At 36.4% G+C, this 27,663-nt stretch overlaps 1 protein-coding gene across 1 annotated transcript in view; it reads left to right on the top strand.

Moving 5' to 3' along the window:
• CCDC178 (coiled-coil domain containing 178) overlaps positions 1-27,663 on the top strand; it is a 585,948-nt gene that overhangs the window by 500,450 nt on the left and 57,835 nt on the right. The window contains exon 18 of the mRNA XM_006835132.1: positions 19,501-19,635. Coding sequence (XP_006835195.1) covers positions 19,501-19,635 — 135 coding nt within the window. The remainder of the gene's footprint in view (positions 1-19,500; positions 19,636-27,663) is intronic.

The raw sequence follows: 27,663 nt of genomic DNA, 5'->3' as shown, positions 1-27,663 counted from the left end.
GACTGTATCACCCAAAAGCATACGGTATGCTAGTACCTTCCTAGGTTTTCTTGAAATTTCAAATACTCCAATATTATTACAGACACTGCAAAGTAGGGCATGTAGCTATTGTTTACTTAATATGAGTTAATATCATTCCATTTGCATTAAACATTGCCACCACTGTTGTTTTTTTTTCAAATTCCTTGACTGCCCTGAAATTTGTTTCATAACATATCCTGAAAAAATAGGGATTAGTGATTTATATTCACAAGTCATTGTTTTATAATTATATTTCTTTGTTAATATTTTTGGAACTTACATTCAATTATGTACTTTGTCTCAAACCAACAAATGGATTAGTAAATTTTTGACATACATGGTAATTTGACATTTCTTTTTCATGTGTTTTAATCCTGGTAGCCCCAGAATGATTCTAGATAAGTATCAAAAAGCCAAAATAAGAATAATGTCATAAAACTTTTACATTCTAAATGTAGCTCATACTTTCTGACCGTTAATGTAACTGTAGACCATTTTCTTTCTGCTCTCAAGTTCTTCCCTATTGCATGCATATACCCACAAATTTTCTTTCCACCTGAAACTATATTTTTACAAATAGTTAAAAGTAAACAATTTCAGAAATATGTATGTTTGTCTGTGGCTGGTGTGGCACTGTACAATAAGCACTGGACTAAATGGTCGGATGACTTGCCAGGTCAGCGGATCAAACTCACCAGTCACTCCTTGGAAACCCTAAAAAGGGTCACTATGAGTCTGAATCAACTTGAAGACACTTAACAACAACAACAACATTATGGAGGAATTTTAAGGCTGGCCACAAGGTTTAGCAGTTAAAATCCACAGGTCGCTCCTCATAAACCTTATAAAAAGGTCACTCTGAGTCGGAACAGATTCCATGGCACTTAACAACGATTTATAATAAAAATATTTATGTCTTTAAAATATAAATATATTTTACCTTCTTGAAACTTTGGAATAAACCAATGAACTCTATAATTAATTATCTTTTATATAATGTTTTTATTGTGAATTAATTTTAGGTAATTGATTTTTTTCAAGTATTCCTTTGCATTGATACAAGTGGGTCTCAGGAAACTGCAAAGATATATTGTAGATAGTCATGAATAAACACTCAAAAAATAAATAATAATAATAAACCAGCTTAGGGTTTTTAGTTGGCTATATTTTAAAGTCAAGGAACTTAACAATTCTTGAGTAAATGACTGGCAATCAGGCAAGGAAGTGGATACCTTAAGAATCATATGCTCATCTGTAAAAGAATTCCAGTTTCAAATGATTTAAAATTTATTTTTTAACACTTAATTATTTGAGCAATGTTAAGTGTTTCTTGTGAGGATAATTTCTATTATACATTTACAAAATTGTTTTATTCATAACATCACAGAAAACAATGCTTTTATAAGAAAATTATTTATTTTTGAACTCCATGTAATTTATATGTGTAATTTAGTCCTTTAAGTAAACAAAGTTTCTAAACTATTAGCTTTGTTTTTTTCTTAAGCAAATACAGCCATCAAAATATAGCAGCTTTTATTCTAGAATGAGGTAAATGTGATACTACTACTAAGTGTGAGTTTTGCAGCATTTTGCTATTGCTATTCAATATTTCCAAATGTTAGATTCTGTAATTATCACATTACAAACCACAATGTTGGCAGTTCAAGCTCACAAGGTCCTTCAGCAGGAGAAAAATGAGACTTTCTACTCCCTCAAAGATTTGCAAGCCTCAGAAAGCCAATACAGGGTCACTGTGATTCAGAATCGACTTGATAGCAGTTAACAGCAACAAAATGCATATAAAAGAACAGACTTTATCTTAGTAGTGTCTGTCATGGGCCAAATTTTTTTTTAATCTTATGCTTTCAGATTTTTATGCATTAGCAGAGGTCTAAATTAAGAATCTTTCTAATGTTTCTTTATATAGATAGAGTAATAAGTGATTATTTATTAATTTTCTTTAAAGCCAGCTCCAGGTTTGGACATGTATGTGGGTTTTTGTTGTTGTTGTTGCTTTAATATGCCTAAGATTTCTTAATTGCACCAGGGGTCCTGGTGTGGTGCTATGGGTTAATGCTCCAGACTGCAAAACCATTTGAACTGCAAGGTCAGGGGTTCAAGCTCACCAGCTGCTCCTCGGAAACCCTATGCAGGGTCGCTATGGGTCAGAACCAACTCAACGGCACTTAACAACAGCAACAGATATTTCTAGGTATGAGCTTTGTGATCTTTAACATCAGTCTAGGAACAGATTTGATAACAAGGAAATAATTCAGTCCTTCTGAGATTAGTATGTTGTACATGTGTAGTTTGATGGTATAAAGATCAGTCTCCGCTGGATTTTGTCTATCTGTCATTCCTGTGAGCCAAAAATCTGTGGGGTAGTTTGTAATTGCCATTGTCTGGGCTATTACCATAAACACAGCTGATAAGGCTAATGCGGTTTGCCTGGGTACTGCACTTCCTATTGGATTACAATGGCATGCGCATATCTTTGCTTATCAGTTTTATTTATCTGTCAACAATTGAGAAAGCTGGTATGCTCTCTGTATGTGAAATCTTATAACAAGCAGGTCAGAAATTAAAATCAATATTTTAAGATTCTAGTATAAATAAATGAATGCATCTGTTTCTATTATCTATCTCTCTTCTATCTAAAATATATATATATATATATTCCTATTTGAAAATACTGCTGTTGTTGCTTCTTAGGCAGGCTTTATCATATTTTGTCACAGCCTTAAATATGATTTAAATTGGATTACCTAAGGAACAAATGCAAATCTGCAGAATACACATGTTGTTCTTGCATTTATCAAATATGTTTAATTCTTTCTTAAAGCAGCTTCTACAGTTGGCACATTTGTTTGACTGTGTTCATAGATAGAAAATACAACAAGATTGTCTGAACTGTTTTATTTTTCTCCCAAAGTAAATATTCTTCATAATCTACCTACTCTTAGGTTGCAGACTTCTCAACTGTGAGATTTATAAGCTCACAAGTGATAATATCAGATGAAATTTCAATTTTTCTGAAAGCTCTGATGAGTTAATCCATGCATACACAGATTTTTCTGTACCCTCCTATACCCTCCAAGAATTGTCAGACATTATCACCACTACCTACTGGTTCATTCCCATTCCCATCCCAAAATATTAGGAGGTGATTTTTGCTTCAGGAATGTGGAATTGCTCCACACCTCTCATTTTTGTTTTGTATGTTATTGTATTGATGAAGGTTGTTTATTGCAGCAATTCTGCTAATTTCCTCTTTGATTTTTGTATTTAATGATTTTTTTGTGTGTGTTGTAGTCAGAAAAAAAGTATATGCTGGTGTAAACTACTGTTCAGTTTTATACATATTTTTTTAACTCCAAAAAGTAGTTACTGTGAAAAACATCCTATATAATCAAATCTTTCACCTGCTATGTTTCCATTAGTCCTATAATGTGGTCAAATCGTTATTTGTAGATAAAGACCTTTGAGTAAGCTACCTACCTTGCCAATTTTATTAAGGAGTTTTGTATTCTAAGGGGCTACAGTGTTTTTAGTATTGACTAGTCTTTGTTTGCTGGCAAAACAATTTATAGTTCATTTCCAGATAACTATACATATGCTATTTGTATTTTAATTAAAAAGACTGTTGTCTTTTTATTTAAATGTCTGATTCTTATAAACAGAAATTCATTACAAGGACACTTCTCATTTCCTTGAGATGTTTCCTTTCTTTTTTTCCAGGGTTCTTAAATTGCAAAAGCCAGTTAAATTATGTGCTATGGGGACTTAATTTTTGGCACCATATGTCTCTAACGATGATTTAATTTTATCTTATGCATATATGCAGTGATATTTATGTTCTATAATACACAGAGAATGAAATTTATTAGGAAAAAAATTATTCAGAAAAAAGTGCACAAGTCTATTATTTTAAAGCAGCAGCATGCTATGTAGAAGCAAAAAAAATTCCATTCATTTAGATTAACATACTTTTTATAGCTCAGCTCCATGGTTCCTTTTAAAACTTTGACTTACCAAAATGTTTTTTATTATACTCACATACTCTATGTAACAATGTTGTTGCCATGATTCTTATTAGGAATTTGGTGTTATGATTTGAAAATGTGAGAAAATTTAAATGACAAACACAGAACAAATTGTAATCTAAGGACTAAATTTCAGATCCTAAACAATTTCTCCAAAGCTCTATTAATCAGTTTACATATTTGCAATCTCTCACTAATTGATGAATCCCAAGCTTTCAATGAATCTCAAGCAAATTAAAATTCTCATGGAAATGTGTATATGCTGAACATGCCAATCTTCAATCTAGTGTGGTATGGATTATAATGTGGCTATCCAATTTGTGTGGCAAGGAGCTCTGGTAGCGTAGTGGTTACGAATCGGGCTGCGAACCTAAGGGTCAGAGGTCGAAACTACCAGCTGCTCCGCGGGAGAAAGATGAGGCTTTCTACTCCCGTAAGGATTTACACCCTCAGAAACCCTGTACAGGGTCGCTATGGGTCGGAACCGACTCGAAGGCACTTAACAACAACAATAGGATAAGCACTGGACTGTTAACCCCAAAGTTGGCAGCTGAAACCCACCAGTTATTCTCAGAAACACTATACAGGTTCTTTATGAGGTGGAACCAACCTGACAACACACAACACTACCCAACAATTTTATTAATTGTGTGATGAAGCATTTGTGGGGGGATACCAACATTTTAAGCCATTCAATAGAAATTGTAGTTCTTAACTTATTAATATCAAACTCTTTCAATATTTTGGACATTTCTTTTGCTATTGGCAATATAATGTTCAGTGGACACCTGATATAATATGTTATAAAGACACTCTGTTCTCTGAGCAGGTTAAAGATAACAGATTATAATAAATTCTCTAAACATTTGTTGTTATGTGTGGTTGAGTTGGTTCCGGCCAATAGCGACCCTGTATAGGGTTTCTGAGGAGCAGCTGGTGAGTTTGAACCACGATCTTGCAGTTCAAATGGCTTTAAACGTACGTAGATATAAAATACCACAAAAATATATCTGGATTTCTGGACACTGTAGGATAAGCACTGGACCACAAGGTCAGTTTGAACCACAAGGTTAGTGGTTCAAACCCACCATCTGGTCCTCGGAAACCCTACATAGAGTCGCTGAGTTGGTACTGACTTTACCTCACTTAACAACAACAACAAACCACAAAATATGGAAGCTGTCTTTCTCTTAGAGCTATCAGTTCTCTAAGGTTTTTTGTTTGTTTGTTTGTTTGTTTTAATGAAACATTTAAACTTACAGTAAATTACAAAGTTGTCACACTGTAAGATCAGCACTGAATTGCAACCACAAGGTGAGCAGTTCAAACCCACCAGCTGTTCCTCGGAAACCCTGTAAAGGTCACTATGAGTCAGAACTGACTCGATAGTATGTAACAACAACATGTAAATTATAAGTAAGTAAAAACAGAAGTAAACTTCTGTTTACTTTTTTTCCAACTTTGTAAATCTTTATATCTTGTCATATTTGCTTTGGATACATAAAGCAGTATAGTTGTTAATATGCTCAGAATTCTTTGCCTTCCTCATTCAAGTATTCCTTCTTCTTCAGAGTTAACCGTTAGTATTTTTTGGTGATTATCATTCCCATTCATGTTGTTAACACCATTAGTATTTTGACAGTGGATGCAATGATGAGCTTAAACAATAGTGATTGAAGAAGGCACGGGACCCAGCACTGCTTCATTCTATGTACTTATCCCTAGGGTTGTTACGAGGTGGAAACAACTCAACATCTAATACCAACAACTTGTAGGAATCAATTAAAGCTGCAAAGTATCACTTTTTATTTTCTAGTATCCCACAGATTACTCGCAATTTTAAAACTCATGTTGCTATGTCCCTGGATTTCTAACAAGTTCTGAGGTGATACTTAATAGGCTGTCCTGGGAACCACATTTTGAGAAACACTAGTTTACAATATATGTTGTTGTTGTTGTTAAGTGCCGTCGAGTCGGTTCCGACCCATAGCGACCCTGTACAGGGTTTCCGAGGGTGTAAATCTTTACGGGAGTAGAACGCCTCATCTTTCTCCCGCGGAGCGGCTGGTAGTTTCGAACCGCTGACCTTAAGGTTCGCAGCCCGATTCGTAACCACTACGCTACCAGAGCTCCTTAGTTTACAATATATAGATAAGTACATTTTCAAGTTCAGTATTGTTAGTTATCATCAAGTCCATTCTGAGTCATGGTAATGGCATTTATAGAGAGTAGAACTGCTCCGTGTTGTTTTCAAGACTGATCGTTCAGAAGTAGGTAATCAGACTTTACATCTGAAACATCCCTGGGTAATTTGGAATGCGAACTTTTCAGTTACTAGTCTAGCACTAACAACTTGCACCACCCAGGGACTCCTAACCTCTATATCCAATGATCAAAATCTTTGTGCCACTTTTACACTTTGCATATATTTGCCATCTGATAAGTGTGAATGTGTTTATTTTTGCCTTAACATTGATATAGACTATCTTTTCAAATGTTTATGGACCAGATAGCTTTTCTTTTCTGTCAATTGCCTATTTCTATCATTTGCTCATTTTTCTGGTCCATTGTTTATATTTTTCTTATTGATCTATAGGGATGCTTGAAATGTTAAAGAAATCAATCACTGTCAGCTGTGTTGTGGAGGTTTCTAAATCTATGGCTTGTCTTCTAATTCTGTTTAAATTAATTTTTTTTAATTTCATTCTTTCTATTAGAATTTATTCTCTTAATGTTTTGCTTAAAAATGGTTTCATACCTTAAGGTCATAAAGCTGTTCTGCCACATTTTAAAATATTTTTTGTTTTTCCATTTTAATATATCCTGCTTTTGTTTTCATGTTGGTCGTAAGCTAGGGGTATAATTTTACTTTATTTTCCATTGGCATAGTCACATATATTATCCTTTTCCTCACTTATTTGTAATGCTATCTCTCACATTTTCAGATCTCTATGTTTTGTGTGCATGTGTCTGTTACATAGGTCTCTTTTCTGATCAAATGATCTGTTTTTCCATTTTGACTACAATCATGTAGTTATTCTAAAAGCTTTAAAATATATTTTATGTATTTCATGGCAAGTACTTCAATCTTGTTTTTCTATTTCACAATTGTTTTAGCTACGCCAGCACATAGTACTTCCATATAAATCTTAGATCAAGTTTTGTGACGTTATGAGACTTTTGACAAGTATGGAGAAAATTGGCATCTCTATTCTACTCTCTCCCCATGAACTACTAGTGTGGCGCTGTAGGATCAGCACTGAACTGTGAACCACAAGGTCGGCAGTTCAAAACCACCAGAGCTCCTTGGAAACATACAGAGTCGCTATGAGTGGAAAACAGTTCGACAGCACTTAACAAGAATGATTATACTCTTTCTGCATATATGAACACATTTATCTCTTGATTTACTCAGTTATTAATATGTTTCAATAAAATTTTTTAAACTTTCTTATTATTAATATCTTGCTTATTCTTTAAGGGACTTAAACCTAAAATTTATTGACTTAAAAAAGTGCTATTATTTTCATGCTTATCCTACAAGTAGTCACATTCTTAAACCCTCATTTCTTTTAATTGTTGGTTTGTAGAGTTTCTTGAATTTTTCATGTAGACATTCTTTCTAATTCTTTTACCTCTATTTTTTCTTTTTACTTTAATTTTTAATATCTGCAGTATAATTATAAATAGATTTATTCCTGGTATCTCTATTTTATTTTTACTGACATTCATGGCAATTTCTTAAAGTGTCTCTATTTGTTATGCTATTTACAGAAAATTTTTGGTTTATGCCCTCTTAAAAGGAGCTCTCGTTTGGCTCTGTGGACTAATCCGTCAGACTGCAAAGTCCTTTGAACTGCAAAGTCAGTGGTTCAAGCTCATCAGCTGCTCCTTGACCCTATACAGGGTCGCTATGGGTTGGAATCGACTCGACGGAAATTCACAACAACAAAAAATAAGGAGCTCTGGTAGCGTAGTGGTTAAGAATTGGACTGCTAATCTCACAGTCAGCAGTTCGAAACTACCAGCTGTTCCACGGGAAAAGATGAGGCTTTCTGCTCTCATAAAGATTTACAGCTTCAGAAACCCTGTACAGGTTCGCAGAGTCAGAACTGACTCCATGGCACACAACAACAACAACAACATCAGGTTAAAAGGGACCCCTGGTGTGTAGTAGGCTAAGCATTGGGTTGCTAACCACAAGGTCAGCTGTTCGAGTCCACGAGATGCTCTGTAGAACATACATGAGACTTTCTGCTTCAGTAAAGATTTACAACCTCAGAAACCCTATACAGGATCATTGAGTCAGGACCAACTCCACGGCACACCACCACCACTATTAGATTAAAGGAGTTTATATCTGTCCCTGTTCCTATTGTGCCAAGATAATTTTTTCATCTTAACTAAGTGTTGACTTATATCAAACTCTTTTAATGCATATTAGGATAACTACTTTTTTTTCTAATATATAAATGTACTGTGTGAAATAATTGTTGTTGTGGTTGTTAAGTGCCAGCAAGTGGGTTCCGACTCTGAAAATTATTCTTGAATTTTTGTAACAACTTAATTGTCATTGTTTTGCACTCTCTTCAATTTAAATTTGGCTTCCTCGGTATTATAGACTGTATTCCATCAATCAATAACTATTTGTTCATCAACACTGCACTGCTAATCAGTGGATCTCAGTTTCTGTCTTAAATTAAACAGTGGATTAGAAGAGCACTTTTACTTTTCATGAAGAAAACATTAACAGTAGATTATGTCACTGATAGGCAGAGACAGAGGAGAGAAAAATAAATGAGAATTTATGGTATTAGCTATTACAAATTGTTCCCAAATTTAGAAGTTTAAACCAAAAACAATTTTTTTAATTTTTTTACTTCAAAGTTTCTCTAGATCAATAATCTCGTGACTGCTCAGGGTGGTTCAAAAGAGCCCAGTAAAAACTTTGACCAGGGTGTAAGTCATGTAAGGGGCCTGGAGCATCTGCTTCCAAGTTCCCTCATGGAACTGTTGGCAAAAAAGCTTCCATTCCGCACCACATGAGCGTCTCCATAGAGCTGCTTGCATGACATGAGAGCTGGCTTCCTCCAGATCAAATGATCTAAAAAGGGGAAGAAAGAAGTCCAGACAGAATTTAGAGTTCCCACCACCCCTGTGGATGTGACATACTATACAACTGATGACCTGGTCTAGTCTTTCAAAGCTAATCACTCAGTCTAGTCCACCTTCATTTGGCTTCATCTCTTGAAGAATTACCAAATAATTTGAGGACATGTTTTTAAAAATGTGTCCTCAAATTATTAAAAATACATATGAGTAATGTTTCTCTTCTGACAGTGAGTAACAAAGACACATCAACTCAATAGCGTACCTTCTCTACGTGTCCCAAACATCCATGTTGGACTGGATAACCATGGCTTTGCTTGATTGCTGGGTCTTTTTAGTTCCAGTGTAAATGGAACAGTTGGATGATCCAACCTGACTCTGGAATACACCTGGGAAGGATGTGCCTAGATATCTGTAATTTCAATGCTGAGAACATGGGAATGGTGTATGAAAATATTTGGTGTTAATAATATTGGTTATGGGTAGCTCTAATTCCACTCATCTGTCAGTTTGTTGTACTGATTCATTTTTAATTCGGCAAAACCAATGATTTGTTTACTTCAAATAGCTTTTTTTAAACAGCATGAGATACAGCTATACACACATGGAACTCACCAGATAGGATACACAGAAATCAAATTAACTATATCTGTGGAAAGAGACAGTGGAAAAACTCCATATCATCAGCCAAAACAAGACCAGGGGCAGATTGTGGAACAGACCATCAATTGCTCATAAGCAAATTCAGACTGAAGATGAAGAAAATGAAAATAATTCCATGAGAGGCAAAAGATGACCTTGAGTATATCCCACCTGAATTTAGAGATCATCTGAAGAAAAGATTTGATACATTAAACACTAAACATCAAGGACATCATACAGGAAAAAAGCAAAAAGTCATTAAGAAGTTAAGAAAGAAGGAAAAGACCAAAATGGATGTCAGAAGAGACTCTGAAATTTGCTCTCCAGCATAGAGATGCTAAAGCAAATGGAAGAAATGATGTGGTACAAAAGCTGAACAGAAAATTTCAAAAGTCAGCTCGAAAAGACTAAGTCAAATATTCCAAAGAAATATGCAAAGATCTGGAGTTAGAAAACCAAAAGGGAAGAACATGCTCAACATTTCTCAAGCTGAGGGAACTTAAATAAAAATTCAAGCCTCGGCTTTTGTTACTGAAGGCTTCTCTGGGCAAATTACTGAATGTTGCAGAAAGCATCAAAAGAAGATGGAGGGAATACACATGTCACTGTACCAAAAGGAAATGGTTGATGTTCAACTGTTTCCAGTGGTAGCATATGATCAAAAGTCAATGATACTGAAGGAAGAAGTTCAAGGCATGTATTGAAGGAATTGGCAAAGAACATGGCACCGACAATTGATGGAACACAAGTTGAAATCTTTCCACTAAATAAGGCAGCACTGGAGGCGCTCACTTATCTGTGGTAAGAAATTTGGAAGACAACTTCTGGCCAACTGATTGGAAGAGATCTGTATTTGTGCCCATTCCAAAGAAAGATGACCCAACAGAATGTGGAAATCATAGGAAAATCTCTTTGATAATCCCATGTGAGTAAAATTTTACTAAAGGTAATACAGAAATGGCTACAAGCATACATTAACAGAGAACTTCCAAAGGCTCAAGCCTATTCAGAAGAGGATGTGGAATGAAGGATATAATTACTGATGTCAGATGGATCTTGACTGAAAGCAGAGAGTACCAGAAAGATGTTTACCTGTGCTTTACTGACTATGCAAAGGCCTTCGATGTGTGGATCAAGACAAGCTATGGACAACATTGCAAAGTATGAGTATTCCAGAACACTTAACTGTGCTCATGAGGAACCTGTACATAGACCAAGAGGCAGTTATTCAAACAGACGTGGGAACACTGAATAATTTAAAATTAAGAAAGGTGTGTGACAGGATTATATTCTTTCACCATATTTATTCAACATGTATGTTGAGCAAATAATCTGAGAAGCTGGATAGTATGAAGAAAAACATGGCATCAGGTATGGAGGAAAACTCATTAACAATCTGTGATATACAGATGATACAACCTTGCTTTCTGAAAGTGAAGAGGACTTTAAATACTGTCTGATGAAGAACAAAGACCACAGCCTTTGGTATGGATTGTATCTCAGTGTAAAGAAAACCAAAATCCTCACAACTGAACTAATAAACATTCTTATCAATGGAAAAAAAATATTGAAGTTGTCAAGGACTTCATTCTTCTTGGATCAACTATCAACACTCATGGAAGCAGCAGTCAATAAATCAAACGACGTATTGCATTAGGCAAATCTGCTGCACAGGATCTTTTTAAAGTGCTCAAGAGCAAAAATATCAGCTTGAGGACTAAGGTGCGCTTGACCCAAGCCATTGTATTTTCAGTAACCTCATATGCATGCAGAAGTTGGACAGTGAATAAGGAAGCTCATTGAAGAATTGATTCATATGACTTATGGTGTTGGAGGAGAATATTGAAGTACCATGGGCTGCCAAAAGAACCAACAGATCTGTTTTGAAAGAAGTGCAGCCAGATTGCTCCTTGAGGCCAGGATGGCCAGACTTCATCTCTCATACTTCAGACATGTTGTCAGGAGGGAACAGTCACTGGAAATGGATATCATATTTGGTAAGGTGGGGGGCCAGAGAAAAAAAGGAACGCACCCAGCAAGATGGATTGGCAAAATGGCAGCAACAGTGGGCTCAAGTGTGGCAACAATTGTGAGGTTAGCCCAGGACCGGACAATGTTTCATTCTGTTGTACATAGGGTTACTATGAGTTGATACTGACCAGATGGCACCTAACAACAACAACAAAAGCTCTAAACTCTTTGAGAGCTGTAGTTTTAATATCAAATATTGTTATTTTATTCTTAGTGTATTGTGATATTTTTATGTTTATAAGAGTAATTTTATATTTACAACAATAATAAAATAATATAAATGGAAATCCATGATTATATTGATATGTAATATATAATATTAATAATATAAACCATTTTACATCATAATTATACACCAACACTTTCCTGATTCATCTTTTCTCATGCAGCACAATAGTCTAATTTCTACTTTCACATATAATATTGAGACTGGACAGTCTTTCATTGTATTATACATGGGTTCATCATGAGTTAGAACCAACGTGATGGCAAATAATAATATCCAAATTGAAGACAATGAAATTAAAGATTGTTGCAAATGAACAACTTTCCTGTTCTAATATACTTCTCCTTAATGTACACATCCTTATTCTTGTATGAAGGTAAATCCATTCTCTTCAAAAGTCTTGTAATGTTGGTTTGGGACTGAGTTGTTGTTAAGTACCGTGGAGTCGGTTCCAACTCAGAATGACCCTGCACAGGGTTTCCAAGGCTGTAAATCTTTATGGGAGTAGAACGCCTCCTCTTTCTCCTATGGAACCCTTGGTAGTTTCGAACTGCCGACCTTGTAGTTAGCAGCCCGATTCATAACCACTATGCTATCAGAGTAACAGTACATTTGTTGTGTTGTTGTTGTTGTTGCTAGTTGTTGTCCAGTAAATTCCAACTCATGTTAACCCCATGTGTGCAGAGTAAAATTGCTCCATAGGATTTTCAAGGCTGTGAGCTCCTAGAAGTAGATTGATAGACTTATTTTCTTAGGCACCTCTGGATGAGTTTGAAATAACTCTCTATTCTTACTTTCAAATGCATGTCAAGTCCTATGACATGGCAGTGCTGCTCTTCCATCTAATACCTTTATGTTCATCACTGTCTTTTTTTTTTTCTTTTCTATTTCCTTCCTCCTCCTACCTCACCTTCCTAAAATTCTGAAAGGGCAGGCAGGAATGTCATCATTTAAGAGATGCGTGATTACATTTCAAGAATGTAATCATTGATGTGTTTCATTCCAGAAACTCTGGGTTAGTTAAGGTTCAAGAGATCAAAAACATTCCAGTGGTTTTTGTTTTCCAATCTAAATTCTGTTTCACCTGAAGGACTTTGCCATTCACAACTTAGGTCTCTTTCTTTAGCTTTCTTATTAGATATTCTCTCTCTCTCTCTCTTCCCTACTCCCCACTTACTTGATTTATTTTCCCTATGCTCATTAATTAGTAATTATTCTAATTCACATCTTCATTTTTCCCACTATAAATTTAACAATTCACTTTAGCTGAATTTATTTTTAATACATATTGAATGACTATTGTCACTTGCTGTTGCTGTTAAGTGCCGTTGAGTCAGTTCCGACCCATAGCGACCCTGTATAGGGTTTCTGAGGAGCAGCTGGTGAGCTTGAACCACCAACCTTGCAGTTCAAATGGCTTTGCAGTCTGGCGCATTAACCCACAGTGCCACACCACGACTTGGGACCTCACAATTAGAATTTTACTATTACAATCACTTTCTTAAAATAATTGTAACTGTAGACAATTCCCAGATTAAATCAAACACTACTTAAAGTATTTTAAATACTTTATATTGTATATTACTGTTGATCATTTTCTTGTCTTTAATGTATGTATGTGTGTATGAGAGACAGAGACTTTTATTGGATGCTGGTTCTCTCTTTAAGAACTCTTTTCAGTACCCCAGCACTGAGGTAGATTACTCAACAGTAAGGTAAGCCTGAGTTTACTTGTGCTTACTTACTAGTGTGTAGTGAACAGATTTGCATGTTTTTCACCATATTGATTTTTCACTACAGATTAGTAAACACAGGTAAGTCTGTACTTATTTTGGTTACTGGGCACTCCATCCCTGTCATGGAGTATAAGTTTGAAAAGAAGGTTTAATTCTATAGGAAGTTGGTGTGGGGTTGAGAGAAAGACAGATGCTAGCCATACCTAGAAAGAAGCAAAATCTTTGATGTGAAAAAATGTGAAAATTTTCACAGTAGATTTAGTAAATAAGCACCTTTCTTAGTCAGTAATCCAACATGGATTACACCTGTTGAAGAGCTCTTGCTTGTAAAAATCGCCTTAACTTAAGGAATTCCTCTAAAACTCATCGTCGGATTACTTGTCTTGTGTTATATTTGTGGACAGCATTGTGGATAGAATAAAACATGTCCAGTCCATGCCATCCTCACAACTATTCCTATGCTTGATTTCTTTGTTTCAGTCACTGTGTCAATCTATCTTGTTGAGGGTCTTCCTCCTTTCCACTGACTTTCTACTTTACCCAACAAGATGTCTTTTTCTAGGGGCTTGTCCCTCTTGATAGCGTGTCCAAAGTATGTGAGAAGAAGTCTCACCATTCTTCCTTCTAAGGAGTTTTCTAGCTGTACTTCTTCCAAGTCAGATTTGTTTGTTCTTCTTGCACTCCAGGGTGTATTCAATATTTTTTTTTTTTACCAACACCATAACTAAAAGGCATCAGTTCTTCAGTTTTCCTTATTCATTGTCTAGTTTTCCCAAATGTATGAAGCTATTGAAAATACCATGGGTGGCATCAGGTGTAAAATAGTCTTAAAAATGACATCTATATTCTCTAACCATAGTATTAATTTGTTAGTTACATTGGCAGATAAATATATGTTCATGAAGTATTTCTGAGTGTCCTAGGATTTTGGACAAATTGGATCTCCTGAGAGCCAAGTAAATGCCAAATAACCATTGCATTGAAATGGGAATAATTTTCAAAAAGCTAAAAGTAGCATTTTGCTAACAAGATTTCACTGAGATGTATATCATGAAATGAGACTTTTAAAAGTATATCCCACAGCCATTATTTTTAAATCAGTTGTTTCTGATTTATTACTATGAGCTTTTATTATCTGATTATCTATTATTTAGTTTCTGTACTAAATAGGTTTCCATTTGCTTTTATATTGAAATTTCCAATTTGCCTATGGAGCTGACAATAATTTTGAAGCATAAATGGATAATATCTAATCATGTATTTCTTACCAAAACTTAACAAGGATAAACAGACATTCATTTTGCATTGCATTCTACTTCTCAGGAAGCTCTGTGACCATAATCTACAGAACCCTTGGGTATTTCTAAGAAGTCCTTAAAGCCAATCTTGATCCAGAAGTGACTGGTAAAATATCAGAGCGAAAAAGAGAAAAGTCACTAGAATCAAATCAGTATTATGAAATTATGGTTAAGAATATGAACTTTAAATCAGACAGATCTATATAAATTAAAAGAAGTTAACCTCTTAATTTCTAGTTTTCTCAACTTTCCCTTGGAGTTAAAAAGATAACCTACCTCAACAAGCCCAGACTGAATGTAATCTAAGTATAAACTAGCTTTACAAATGAGTCATGTGCACAATAATTGACAGCTATTTAATTTAAACATGGTATTGATAGAATGCAAATTAAAGTGTTTAAAATAACTGATGCAGTCCTGGAGGTGCTCACTCATCTATACCAAGAAATTTGTGCCCATCCCAAAAATTGATGACCCAACAGAATGAGTAAGTCATAGAATAATATCATTAATATCACATGCCAGTAAATTTTTGCTGAAGATAATTCAAAAACCGAATGCAGCAGTATACCAACAAGTAATTTCCAGAAAGTCAAGCAGGATGCAGAAGAAGAATGGGAATGAGGGTTATCATTCCTGACAGCAGATGGAACTTGGCTAAAAGCAAAGAGTACCAGAAAAATGTTTACTTGTGCTTTATTGACTATGCAAAGGCATTCAACTATGTGGATCATAACAAACCATGGATAGCATTGCGAAGAATGAGTATTCAAGAACACTTCATTGTGCTCATGAGGAACCTACACATAAAACAAAAGGCAGTTGTTTGAAAAGAACAAAAGGATACTGAATGGTTTAAAACCATGAAATGTGTTTGCCAGGGTTGTATCTTATCTTCACAATTGTTCAATCTGTATGCTGAGCAAATAATCCAAGAAACTGGATTACATGGAGAAGAATATGGTAACATCACGAGTGAAGAAAGGCTTATTAACAACCTGCGATATACAGATGACACATCCCTGATTGTTGGAAGTGAAAAGGACTTGAAACACTTATTGGTGAAGATCAAAAACTATAGTCTTCAGTATGGATTGCTCACAACTGGAGCAATAAATGATATAATAATAAATGTAGATAACGCTGAAATTGTAAAAAAACAAAAAAAACAAAACTGCATTGTATTTGGATCTACAACCAACATTTATGGAAACAACAGTAAAGAAAGGAAAGACATATTGCATTAGGCAAATGTGCTGCCATTGGCCTTATCAAAGCGTTTAAGAGCAGAGAGGTCAGTTTGAGGACTGACTAAAGCCATGGTAGTTTCAATCACCCTATATACATGTGAAAATTGGACAATGAATAAGGAAAACCACAGAATTTGATGCACTTGAATTATGGCATTGGTGAAGAATATTGATAGTACCATGGATGCCAGAAGAACAAATGCATCTATTTGAATAACATTAGAAGCAAGGCTGAAATATCGTCAGGAGGGACCAGTTCCTGGATCCTGGAGAAGGACCATACTTGGCTAAGTGAAGGGTCAACGAAAAAATGACACCCCCCCCCACTCCGAATGAGATGGATTGACACCCAGGAAGCAGCAAGAGTCTCACACCTGACAACCATTTTGAGGATGATGCAGGACCAGGTTGTGTTTCATTCTATTGTGCATAGGAGAACAGAACCTCCATGAATTGGAACTGACTCGATGGCACCTAACCATAACACTTTAATTATCACTTTGTTATGCATTTAATTCTTTAACAGAATTTAATTAAGATCATTTAAACCACTGTGGCATATATCAGATAATACAGGGTCAATATTAACTCTTGTGTGTCATGCCCTGGTGTCTTTGATAGCCCCTTATACAATATATACAGCTTTAAAATTTTTTTAATGTTAATTTTATTTTTTATTAAGGGTCTTCCTCTTGATTGCTGACCCTTTATTGTTACTGTAAGGTGCAGTTGGGACAGTTCTGGCTCATAGTGACCCTATGCACAATATAATGAAACACTGCACGTACTGTACCATCCTCACAATTGTTGTACTTGAGCCCCTAGCTACTTACCACTGTGCCAATCAATCTGTTGGGGGTCTCTCTCTTTTTCACTGACCTTCCACTTTAGCAAATATGAAGTCTTTCTCAAGGGACAGATCTCCTGATAATATGTCCAAAATATGAGAAACAAAGTCTCACTGTCCTAAATTCTAAAGAGCATTCTGTCTATTCATCTTCCAACACAAATTTGTTTGTTCTTCTAGCAATCCATGATTGTGTGTGTGTGTGTGTGTGTGTGAATTGAGTGAAGGTTTACAAAGCAAATCATCAGTTTACATTCAATAAATCATACGCTTTGTTTCAGCTCAATGATTGCAGTCCCCTCCATACAACAACACTTGTCCTGCTTCTTCCTTGTGGTTACCCAGATATGTATATTCTATTTCAAACACTTATATATCTGTGTGATTATATAAATTATTATATACCATTCTAATTTGGACTTTCATCTAACTTGAACATAACTAATACACTAATATTTTTTCCAATTTATAAATATACATCATGACTGACACTTTGACTCTCAGAATTGGCTTATATGACAGAACAAAAATTAAGATTAACATAATTTCAAAGTCCTATTAATTTTTTATCCAGCATCTTAAATTACCTGAAATTCTCAGAGACGAATCCTTAATACTGTACTTCAATAGTTAAGTTAGCATGTCTATAGTTTACAAAGTTAAATTTTCCTCCTAAAATAACCAAGAGTTAAGGTTTATATTTTCTGTAAACTGACCTAAGTACACCTATTCTTTACTATCAACAATTCCGTTAACTGACACTATGCACTTACAACAATACTAGAAAATCAAGTAACGGACTATTTTGAGCATTATCAATGTAAGTCTGGCAGTAATAAACTCTAAGGTATGAAGTCACTGTACTGACTAAGGTTAATGTAAATTTGCTGGGCCTGATTTTTGCATCCTGACTTGTTCTTTGGGAACTAACCTGATAGTTACTTGAGGAATGAGGAGTGGATCTATAAGGAATCTATATATGCATTGTTCATTGCAATATGTATATATTTGCTGCTTAATACCATAGATGATGGAGATAATCCTGATAAACAATTCACATGCAGCACCAAGTAATCAAGACTGTAATTTTAAAGTAAATTGTTATTTTGAAATATGCATACAAAAAGTTCACAAATCATACCTGCACTGTCTGAAGAATGTTTTGAATTAACCCTCCTGTGTAACCACCACCCATATTAATAAATGGAATGAATGCAGTTGAAATGAGGAAATGTTTTTTGTTCTGTTTTGTTTTATTTTTTTACTAATTTATTTTGCAAAATACACTAAAAAGGAATCAGCATAAACAATAATCCACATTACAACAAGCATAAACTACTTAAGTAGTCAGCATATACTATATGTAAACATTTTGATTTTTTTTTTTTTTGAGCATTGTTTTTCCCAGTTTTTGCAGTTTATTCCTTTTAAAATATCAGATTAAAACAATTCTATAAGGTGTAGCTATGCTAAATGTCCAAGGGCAAATGTAAAAAATTTCCACTGTGATTTGTTTGATTGCTTGTGTTTGTTTGATTGTTTTATTAAACTTGCTAAATGGTACAGAATGCCTCAAATGAGAAGGCTTTCTTTTTCTGTGCAGATCCAGCATTAAACATGCCACTTCTAAGCACTGCATCCGCTGTATTTGAGTGCCGTAGATGTTTCCATGTCACATGTTCACAGGGAGGTAGATTAATAGGGAGTTCTAGCTGGAAATTTCTTCCCTGCTATTGTTCTCCCACAGCAGTTGATGGCTAAGTTAATTCTCTTTAGTTTTGTCGTGCTCTAAAGCACACATTGCCAAGCAATGGTAAGCTTTATGAGGGGGAAAAAAAGGGAAAAGAAGCAGTGGTGTCCATCAAAGTCTTAAAGTTGCATTTTAAACTTTGACTTGACCCGATGTGCCATTCAAAAGGCTTCAAAAGATTATTTTTTTAAAAGAGAGGTTCAATATGTCCCGAGGCTATCGGTTTAGAGTTAAACTGGGTGAAGTAGAAATATTTTACTCATCAGCTTTGCAGTCACAGAGTTTGCCTCAGCTAGAACAAAACTGCTGAGGCATTTAGAGAAAATTAACCCCCCATCCTGGCAGCCAGATGTGACTGGTTTCTGGTGAGTGCACATGAGTGGGCTGAAAAATCAAGAGACTGAGAAATTCCTGTCAGGTCCGTACAGTGCAGAATGGGCTATTGACTGCTTTCTATATTTCCCCCCATCATTCTTCTTGAACACTGCCATTAATTTCCTCTCCTACTCTGATTTGTGTTTCTCGCCCTCCTCCCCCTTTTCTCTAGTTCTGTCAGCTGCAAAGAAGGATACAGAAGGAATGGGAGACGCACTTCAAACTGGTGGCCCTCTACAGCCAGATGAGGCTGGCCAAGTTCCAGACAGACTCTCAAGAGAGCATTCAGAAAATATTAGCTGTGCAGGTAGGTGATTGCAGGGAAGTAGGAAAGATCATTCTGATCTAGATTGAAAAGCAAATGATGGGTAGTGTGATGAAGCATTAAAACCATATCCCATCAGAGTTTTATAAATTTTTAACCTCTTTAATAAACTGAAATTGCATGAAGGATGAATTCAGTAAGTTAGCACATATACCAGACATACTTTGGGGGAAACTGGAGATTCAGCTTATTTTTCACAAACCTCAGAACAATAGTTTAAAATATATATATACTTGGTGTAAATATAAATTTTCAAAACATTGGGCTTTGCAGGTGATGTCATTCAGTTATTGAAAAGATATTGTCAACATTACCTTGTACCACTTTTGTACAAAATCTGGTGCAGTTGAAATGAAATTCTTATATGTATTTTATTTAACCCTTTTTCCCCCTCTTTTGCTGAAGGCAAAAGATTTCATATGCTTGAAAATATACAAATATTTAAATTTGAGTTTGTTTGAAAAATAAGCAATTTGCATGTAGAATTTTGCTGTTTTTCTCTGTACAGATAAGTGGATGCAACTGTTTTTACTTTACGACTGCAACACCTTTCAGAAACCTATTAACTGCATAAAGACTATTGTTGTGTTAGGTACTGGTGAGTCAGTCATTCCTACTCATAGCAACATGTATTGGGTTTCCAAGGCTGTGAATCTTTATGGAAGTAGAAAGCCTCTTCTTTGTTTTACACAAGTGTTGGTGGGTTTGAACTGTCCACCTAGTGTTAGCAAGCTAGTGCTTATCCTGCAGTGCCACCAGCATAATACGATGTAATATGAAGAGTATCACTACAATATTACTTAATCCTTTTCAAATTGATATTTTATTATTTCAAATGCTATAACATATATAAGCATGACCACATACCCTGCAAAAAGAAAATGCACATTTATAAAAGCACATAATACATGTGTCAACAACTACACAAGCTCTTTCAAACCACAATTTTCATGAATTTACAGCATAAACAATGAGTGCCATGCCTAAACAATATGAACCTATTTCTAAGCATTTTAATTACACTTCCATGTTTACCGCAATTAAAGAAAAGAATTTTGCAAAGCCCATCTAAAGCTACTTCATATTTAATTCTTCCTGGTGTGTATTTTTGTTTTGTTTTTCTTTTGGGGATAGTGACTATAAATATGGTGGTTGGTTGGTGGTTATGTGCGGTGGAGATGGTTCCGACTCATAGCGACCCTGCAAAAGGTTTCCGAGGCTATAATCTTTACCAGAAGCAGAAAGCCTCATTTTTCTCCCGCGGAACCTCTGGTGGTTTCACACTGCTGACCTTGAGATTAGCAGCCCGTTTCGTAACCACTACGCCATCAGAGCTCCTTGAATACAGCTATGTTGTTGCTGTTGTTATGTGCCGTGGAGTCGGTTCTGACTCATAGCGACCCTGCACAGGGTTTCCGAGGCTATAAATCTTTACGGGAGATGAAAGCCTCATTTTTTTTTTTCCCCCCCTGCGGAACCCCTGGTAGTTTCGAACTGCTGGCCCTGACATTAGCAGCCCTATTCGTAACCACTATGCTACCAGAGCTCCTGAATATAGCCATAGATACAGATATATATTTATTTGCTTTGTATATGGATCCTATTGACAATGGCCTAAAACCAAAGAGAAAATGTAAATTAATGAAGAAAATTTGAAAAAAAACTATACTTAAAACTTGTAGGTTTTATACAAATTCATACACAAGTTTGAGTAATAAATAACAATTGCAATAATTTAGAAGCCTGGGGCATAGCTACTTTCTTTCGCATGGCATCAAATTGATTCTAACTCAGAGCAATTATAAAGGACAGAGTAGAACTGCCCCACAGGGCTTCCAGGATTGTAAATCTTTACAGACACTGACTACCATATCCTTCTCCAAGGAAGCAGCCGGTGAGTTTGAACCTCTGACGAATCAGTTATCCACTGTGCTGTGCCACCAGGCTCCTCTTTGAACATATGTTATTGTTAAGTGCCATCCAGTCGATAGTATGTTAAAAAATTATGGAGTAGCTATAACCTACGATTATTTTTAAATAAGCGAGTTAAAATTATTATGTGAGAAAAGTTTTGTGTTTCTGGATAAAAAGATCAAGGTTTTTAAATTTTTTTTTACAAATGGTAAATTTTTGTTGTGAATTATGGTATGGTTTTGGATATTGAAAATGTCAGTAGAGGCTTTGAATATTGATAAAGCGAATTCATAATCTATAACCTTCAGTGATCCGTATTTTACTTTTTATTAGAAATCCACCATCACATTTTTTTTGCTAAAGTTGATATTAAGTTCTTTATTTTTAGGACTGCTCCAAAACAATAGAACTAAACAGGTAGCGGGATAATACATGTTGTTGTTGTTGTTAAGTGCCGTCGAGTAGGTTCCGACCCATAGCGACCCTGTACAGGGTTTCCGAGGGTGTAAATCTTTACGGGAGTAGAAAGCCTCATCTTTCTCCCACGGATAATACATGCATGTATTAAAATTCACCTATTCTGTGTCTAGAGACAAAGCAGCAAAACGGGATTGTATTTGGGGAAATTGAGGAACATAAGTTACTGGTTTCTCACCAGCTGAAGAAGACTTCAACTTAGAAGAGTTAAGTTTGGCCTTTTAATAAAAGTATGAAAATGAAATATTCAGGATCTTACATTGAGATTGCATAAGCATGTACAATACTCTGATAAAAATCACACTAAAAAATGGCCTCTTTGAGCACTGTGCTCTTTTAAAGAACCATCTCCATGTGGCCTAAATGTCAACAGCTCAAAAGTTTGGATGAGAACATAGGGGAGAGTAAGTTTATTTTCATGGGGTTGGAATAATTTGGAAAAGAATAGCAATAATGCTTGTATAACTTTAAGAATGTAATCAGTGTAATTGAATTGTACATGTGAAATTTGTTTAATTGGTATATGTTTTCCTGTGTATTTTTTCATCAAAATAAATACAATTTACAAAAATAAAATAAAAAGTAAGGTGATACTCAACCTCCCCAGTTTCATCTCTCTCCACAGAGCTTCTGGTTCTGTTCCAACCATTTTTAAACCCTTACTAGTTATAAACCTTGCTATTTAACTCCTTCTTCTTAGCCTGTGCTTACAGTCTATATTCTTTTTACAATACCCTTCTTTATCATACCTGTTCAAGAACATCTCAATCAATCGAAACATCACCTCCTCTACAAAATCTTTCCTTAATCCTCCCCACCACCTTCTTCTTATAGATAAATTCACTACTGTCTCCCTTGCACCCTTACTCTACCTACCCTATATAAACCACATTTACTTTTAGTGGTTAACCCTTCCTACCTGATGCTATGCCTTCCTTCCTAGAAACTTTACAACATTAAAGAATTCTGTTCAATTCTTGGTCACTTGTTCTTTAGGGTGAATGAGGCCACTAAGGGAATTTTAAAGTACTCCTGGCGTGACACTGTAAGATTAGCACTGGACTGCAAACCACAAGGTTGGTGATTCACTCACCAGTTGTTCCTTGGAAACCCTATACATGGTCGTTATGAGTTGGAACCAACTCTATGACATAGCAGTAGCAGCAGATTTGGAGCAGATAGCCAGATCTTGTCATAGATTCCCTGGTGTGTTTGAACCCTCAACTTCTTCAGTTAGCACCTTTACATGGACACCCCATGTAACCTTACTACTGTAAAACAAAGTGATAATCCCAGAATCTATGTTGTATTTCTTGGCACAACTTCCTCACATAGGTTTTATATGTAAGAAACATAAAGGTAATTCATAGGAGAATGAGAAGAAGCAAATGGTAAATAAGTTACCCAAACAGGACAGAGCTTTGTAGATGGTTACTGAGAAATGAGATTGATGGAGTTGATGCAAACGTCCTAATACAGCATTATAGAAGGTTAGGTTGGCCAATGAAAACTTCTGCTAATCCCCCAGTGTTAAAGAGGCCTAAACAAGTGCTTTCCATTCAACCCATCTGTGAGGAATTTAATGATGGAAATTTCTACTTGGGACCATTTGGAACAGAGGCTCAGCTAGTTGATCAATATAAGTACTGATGAGGGGGCTAGGGTCTTCTGGTCCAGCCCCCCACAAGGGACCAGAGGTCATATACACATGTGGGTGAGGTGGAAAAGAGACTTTCCTGGGGCCCCTTGACACAGGAGTCCAATGTACTGCAATCCCCAAATTTGTCAGTCTTGAAGAGGCATAGTATTAATCTCAGGGCATAGGAGACTGCAATAGTTAGTGTGACTCAAAGGAAAGTGTGGAGGAGACTTAGAAGAATGAAACAGATCTTGTAAGAAGTGGTTGCATCTCCCTTGTTGATATGGATGTTATGTATTATTGCTAAGGGTTGCATGTCTACTTGGGGAACACTCCCTCTACTTGATACTGTAAAATTGAAGGCTTGTAAGTCTGTCCTTAGGCCAGTATCTATTGGGCACGTTAATGAGAATGATTAGAATTGCCTGAACCCACTCAGATTGTTAATTTGAATCAGCATAGGTTACTTGGTAGACAAAAGGAGATCACTGCTTTGATTAAAGACATGCTAAAGGCTAGAGTATTGCTGCCAACAAATTCTCTGTACAACAGTCCTGTCCTGTACGTCCTAAGAGAAAGGCAGATTATTTCATGGAGGTTGATAGTTGACTTATTGTTGCTGTTGTTAAGTGCCATCGAGTCTGTTCCAACTCATAGTGGCCTTGTATAGGGTTTCCAAGGAGCTGCTGGTGAGTTTGAACTGCTAACCTTGTGGTTCAAACCAACCTTGTGGTCCAGCGCTTTATCACATAGCTCCTTAATAAAGTGGTGCCACATGTGACGTCAGCTTTTCCAAACAAGGCATCTAAGGCACAGAAAATGCAGCAGGAAATCTCGGTTTGGCATTGTGGATTCATGTGCTGGACTGCAAAGTAAATTTGAACCACAAGGTTGGCACCTGAAGCTCACCAGTTGCTCCTAGGAAACTCTATAAGGGTCTTTATGGGTCAGAACCAACTAGATGGCACCTAACAACAACAACAAAGAAGATTGGTGTTATGCTGTAAGATAAGCACTAGAGAGCAACACTGGATTGGTCGGCAGTTCAAATGCACCAGCCACTCCTTGGAAACCCTATACAGGGTCACTGTGAGTCAGAACCGACTTGACAGCACTTAACAAGCAACAACAAAGGAGACTAGTATTCAGCGACTGATCTCTCAAATGTCTTTTCACCACCCCCGTCTCAGAAAAGAATCAACCACTGTTTGCTTTCATGTGGGAAGGATCCCAATTCACTTTCAGCAAGCTGCCACAAAATTATTTGAGTTCACTGAGTTACCATTAGTATGTTTAGAAGAGATTTGGATTTGGTTCAGATCTCAAGTGCAGTGATACATTACATTGATAATGTTATATTAATATCAAACACAGAAGAGGATATGGCAGATTTGAAAACAGTGGTGGCCCATGACCAACAGAGGCTGGTTAATAAATTCACCAAAAATTCAGGGTCCTGCCTAAACTCTGAAATTCTTGGGAATAACTTGGACTGGAGTCACTCTTGACATTCTGCAAGCAATCAAAGACAAGTTGTTGTCTCTACTAACTCAAGACTAAGCAGAGGTCCCAACGTTGTGTTGGTCTATTTCAATTTTGAAGGATGCTGGTGCCACTGCAAATTTTCTTTCCCACATCAACTTAAATTAATTTTATCCTGCTGATGCTGCAGTCTTAGGACCAGGGATGCAGTTATGAGTGCCTTTGGATCTGTATACCAGAATTCCCGAGGACTTGATGCAATAGATTGTACCTTCCCACATCTGGCAAAGTTGGGTTTTTCAGTGAATAATAACATACTGCCTAGTGGTTGAGATAGTCCATTTGTCTTGTACCTAGGTAACCCTACCCTACATGAATGGGAGTGAAGTGAAGAGAAGTATCACTAGACTGGTCTTGCTACCAGCAATCTGGACTGGCACAGCAGCTAACCATTGTGTCCCTTCCCAAGGTGAAAAAAAAAATTAGATAAAAATACATGACAAATGGGAGGAAGAAGAAATAATTGCTGATGGCAAAGGAATGGATAAATGTGTCATGCCGCTGGGGAAATCTAGCATTAAAATGACACATCAAGAGAGACTCAGATCAAGGGAATAATCTTCTCTCAGTTAAATCTTATCAGTAATCTGGAAGGGTGAATACAAGACCTGACCACATCAGTTGGACACCTATAACAGATCTGAATGGCTGGAACCTGAATAACCTGACCCTTAGGGCTTCTGGCCATGCTGAAGTTGTTGTTGTTGTTGCTAAGTGCCGTTGCGTCTATTCCGACCCATAGAGACCCTCTATAAGGTGTCCAAGGAGCAACTGGTGAGCTTGAACCACTGACCTTGAGGTTCAAACGACTTTACAGTCTGACGCATTAGCCCACAGCACCACACCAGGACTCCTTATTAATGATTGTTTTGGAGTAGTAAAATGCTTGGCAGGGTGAAGTTAATCCTTCAAATATGAAAGGGCCAATGGCTAGAAGCAGTGACCTGTTGTTGTTGTTGTTAGGTGCCATTGAGTTGGTTCCAACTCATAGCGACCCTATGTACAACAGAACGAAACACTGCCTGGTCCTGGGCCAACCTACAATTGTTGCAATGCTTGAGCCCATTGTACAAAAAAGACAGCATAGTGACCTGTAGTGTAGTTAATTACTTCATATGGCCTTTCTAGCCATATTGCTCTATTCTGTGATGTATGACAAATCCTAATCTTTATGCCAGTGGTTATGGTCCCATTTTGGAGTGAGTTGTTTGTTAGGCTAATGAGGCAGAATAAAGGTGTGGTATATCTTGAGTCCCCACCTTACTCCCTTCAGTTTCATTGATGGGGTTGGTAAGGTTGGGGGGGGGGTGTGTTCCAAACTATAGGAATGCCTTGCAATCACTCCCTTGTTCTAAATCCTACATCTGACTAATCTGCAGATCTTGGGACTTTACCTAAATATCGCCTATTGCCTAAACTGATTTACCAGCTTCCATACACAGCCTGTTATCTGACCTGCCAATTTGGGTTCCTCAGCCCCTTCAACCATGTGGACGAGAAGAATTCTCCAGACTAACATCTGTACTATGGATTTGAGACTTGCCAGCCTCCACAACTGCAAGAACCATTTACTTGACAGAACGTGAGTTCTGTGAGATGTTGCAGAGAAATGAAGAACCCTGGAGCATGAGGAAGAATACTCAGAGGAGGAATAGATTTGAGATCAGGGACTATGGAGTAGTACACCATCTTGGAAAAATTGAACATTCAAAATATCTTTAACGTCCACTTCCTTGGGACTAGCTTTGAGGAGACCCTTCAAAAAGAAATTATTGTTGCAAATAATCTCTTGAGGACATTATACTATATACCAATATTTAAAATCATGTATTTTTCTATAGAACAATTTCATATTTTACACAAGAAAAATATTGCCACTTGTCTACAAAGAAGCACGTTCTAAGGATGTTCATAACAATATTACTTGTGAGAATGAAAAACCAGAGAAAATCTAAATGATCATCAATTTAAATAGAAATAAACAAAAACATGTCTAAAATGTGTCAGGATAAGCAAAATTTAAAAAGAATGAGGAGTAACGTTCTATACAACCAAAAAGTAATCTTTAAGAAATAGTAAGAAAAGAACATTTTTCACCAAGTTAATGGTGCTACCTGATAAAAGTATAATGTGAACTATTAAGGGATTTAAAATTTCCTAGTATCCATATTGAGGTCCTGGTGGGGCACTGTGGGTTAATGCACTGGACTACAAAGTTGGTTTGAACCTCAAGGTCGGTGGTTCCAGCTCACCAGCTGTTCCTTGGAAACCCTACATAGAGCCGCTATGCATTGGAACAGACTCTATGGCACTTAACAACAACAACAGGTAGCCATGTTGAGCCTGCGGTGCTGTAAAATAAGACCTGAAGTGGTAACTGCAAGTTTGTCAGTTCCAACCACCAGCTGCACTAGGAAACCCTTTACATAACGAGTTCC

Source organism: Chrysochloris asiatica, unplaced genomic scaffold (genome assembly GCF_000296735.1).
Source record: "Chrysochloris asiatica unplaced genomic scaffold, ChrAsi1.0 scaffold00015, whole genome shotgun sequence".
Taxonomy (NCBI): Eukaryota; Metazoa; Chordata; class Mammalia; order Afrosoricida; family Chrysochloridae; genus Chrysochloris; species Chrysochloris asiatica.
This window is presented reverse-complemented; position numbering and strand designations above follow the sequence as displayed.